The sequence below is a fragment of the Nanorana parkeri genome, unplaced genomic scaffold, assembly GCF_000935625.1.
Source record: "Nanorana parkeri isolate BGI_ZX_2015 unplaced genomic scaffold, ASM93562v1 scaffold3366, whole genome shotgun sequence".
Lineage (NCBI taxonomy): Eukaryota > Metazoa > Chordata > Amphibia > Anura > Dicroglossidae > Nanorana > Nanorana parkeri.
The window spans coordinates 3,943-5,217 of record NW_017309634.1 but is presented as its reverse complement, the minus strand read 5'-3'; the positions used below and the strand labels follow the sequence as shown (position 1 = coordinate 5,217).

The 1,275-nt window shown below is 58.7% G+C and overlaps 1 protein-coding gene across 1 annotated transcript in view; it reads right to left on the bottom strand.

The window, feature by feature from the left end:
- Positions 1-1,275, bottom strand: part of SLC12A9 (solute carrier family 12 member 9) — a 24,701-nt gene that overhangs the window by 19,945 nt on the left and 3,481 nt on the right. The window contains exon 3 of the mRNA XM_018574914.1: positions 920-1,054. Within this exon, the coding sequence (XP_018430416.1) occupies positions 920-1,054 (135 nt within the window). The remainder of the gene's footprint in view (positions 1-919; positions 1,055-1,275) is intronic.

Sequence of the window (1,275 nt, the reverse complement as noted above, 5' to 3'; positions counted from 1 at the left end):
GTCCCTTTAACGAGGACGCCCCTCGTCGTCCCTTTAACGAGGACGCCCCTCGTCGTCCCTTTAACGAGGACGCCCCTCGTCGTCCCTTTAACGAGGACGCCCCTCGTCGTCCCTTTAACGAGGACGCCCCTCGTCGTCCCTTTAACGAGGACGCCCCTCGTCGTCCCTTTAACGAGGACGCCCCCCGTCGTCCCTTTAACGAGGACGCCCCCCGTCGTCCCTTTAACGAGGACGCCCCTCGTCGTCCCTTTAACGAGGACGCCCCTCGTCGTCCCTTTAACGAGGACGCCACTCGTTGTCCCTTTAACGAGGACGCCCCTCGTTGTCCCTTTAACGAGGACGCCCCTCGTTGTCCCTTTAACGAGGACGCCATTCGTTGTCCCTTTAACGAGGACGCCCCTCGTTGTCCCTTGGGGGTCATTTCAGCTCTGTTCCAGTCCACCCAGAAGGAGTGAATGTTCCTTCCCGCCTTGGGATGGTCCCAGCTCTGTGTCTGTCCTCCTGGGAGGTTTAGATGTTCCGGCCCACCTCGGTGTGCTCCCACTCGTCCCTTGTTATTCCATATAGGAGATAGAATAGGATACAATAAATGAAAACTCCCAGCGGGACCCCACCCCAGAGATGTCACCGATAGGGTCCCCGAGGACCAGAAAACCCCCCAACGTCCAGCAAACCCTGACATATCAGCTGTGGGTGGACTGTCCCTTTAATAGTAGGCGTGTATCTCTGGCAGAGGAGGAAGCGGACGGGCTGGACGAGCATTTTAAGTGTTTCTCATCTCCATGAAATCGCCGTTCTCCATCCTCTGGTCACACGTTCCGCAATAGTCACGGTTCCTGCGCGACTCACTCGGATCATCTCCCCGATTTCACACCAAATATTCCCTCACTTATCAATGTTATCAGTCATGGAAGGATACAGTAAGCTCCGCCTCCTTGCACCGCGCCATTGGTGGAGATGGCGCACACGCTCTGCACAGTGAGCCAGATGATGGCGTATGCCACGACGAGCATCAGGAGAGACTGCAAGAGACCGGCGTGGCCTACCACGAATCCTGGGAGAGAGAGAGCGGAGAGGCGAGAGAGAGCGGAGAGGCGAGAGAGAGCGGAGAGGCGAGAGAGAGCGGAGAGGCGAGAGAGAGCGGAGAGGCGAGAGAGAGCGGAGAGGCGAGAGAGAGCGGAGAGGCGAGAGAGAGCGGAGAGGCGAGAGAGAGCGGAGAGGCGAGAGAGAGCGGAGAGGCGAGAGAGAGCGGAGAGGCGAGAGAGAGCGGAGAGG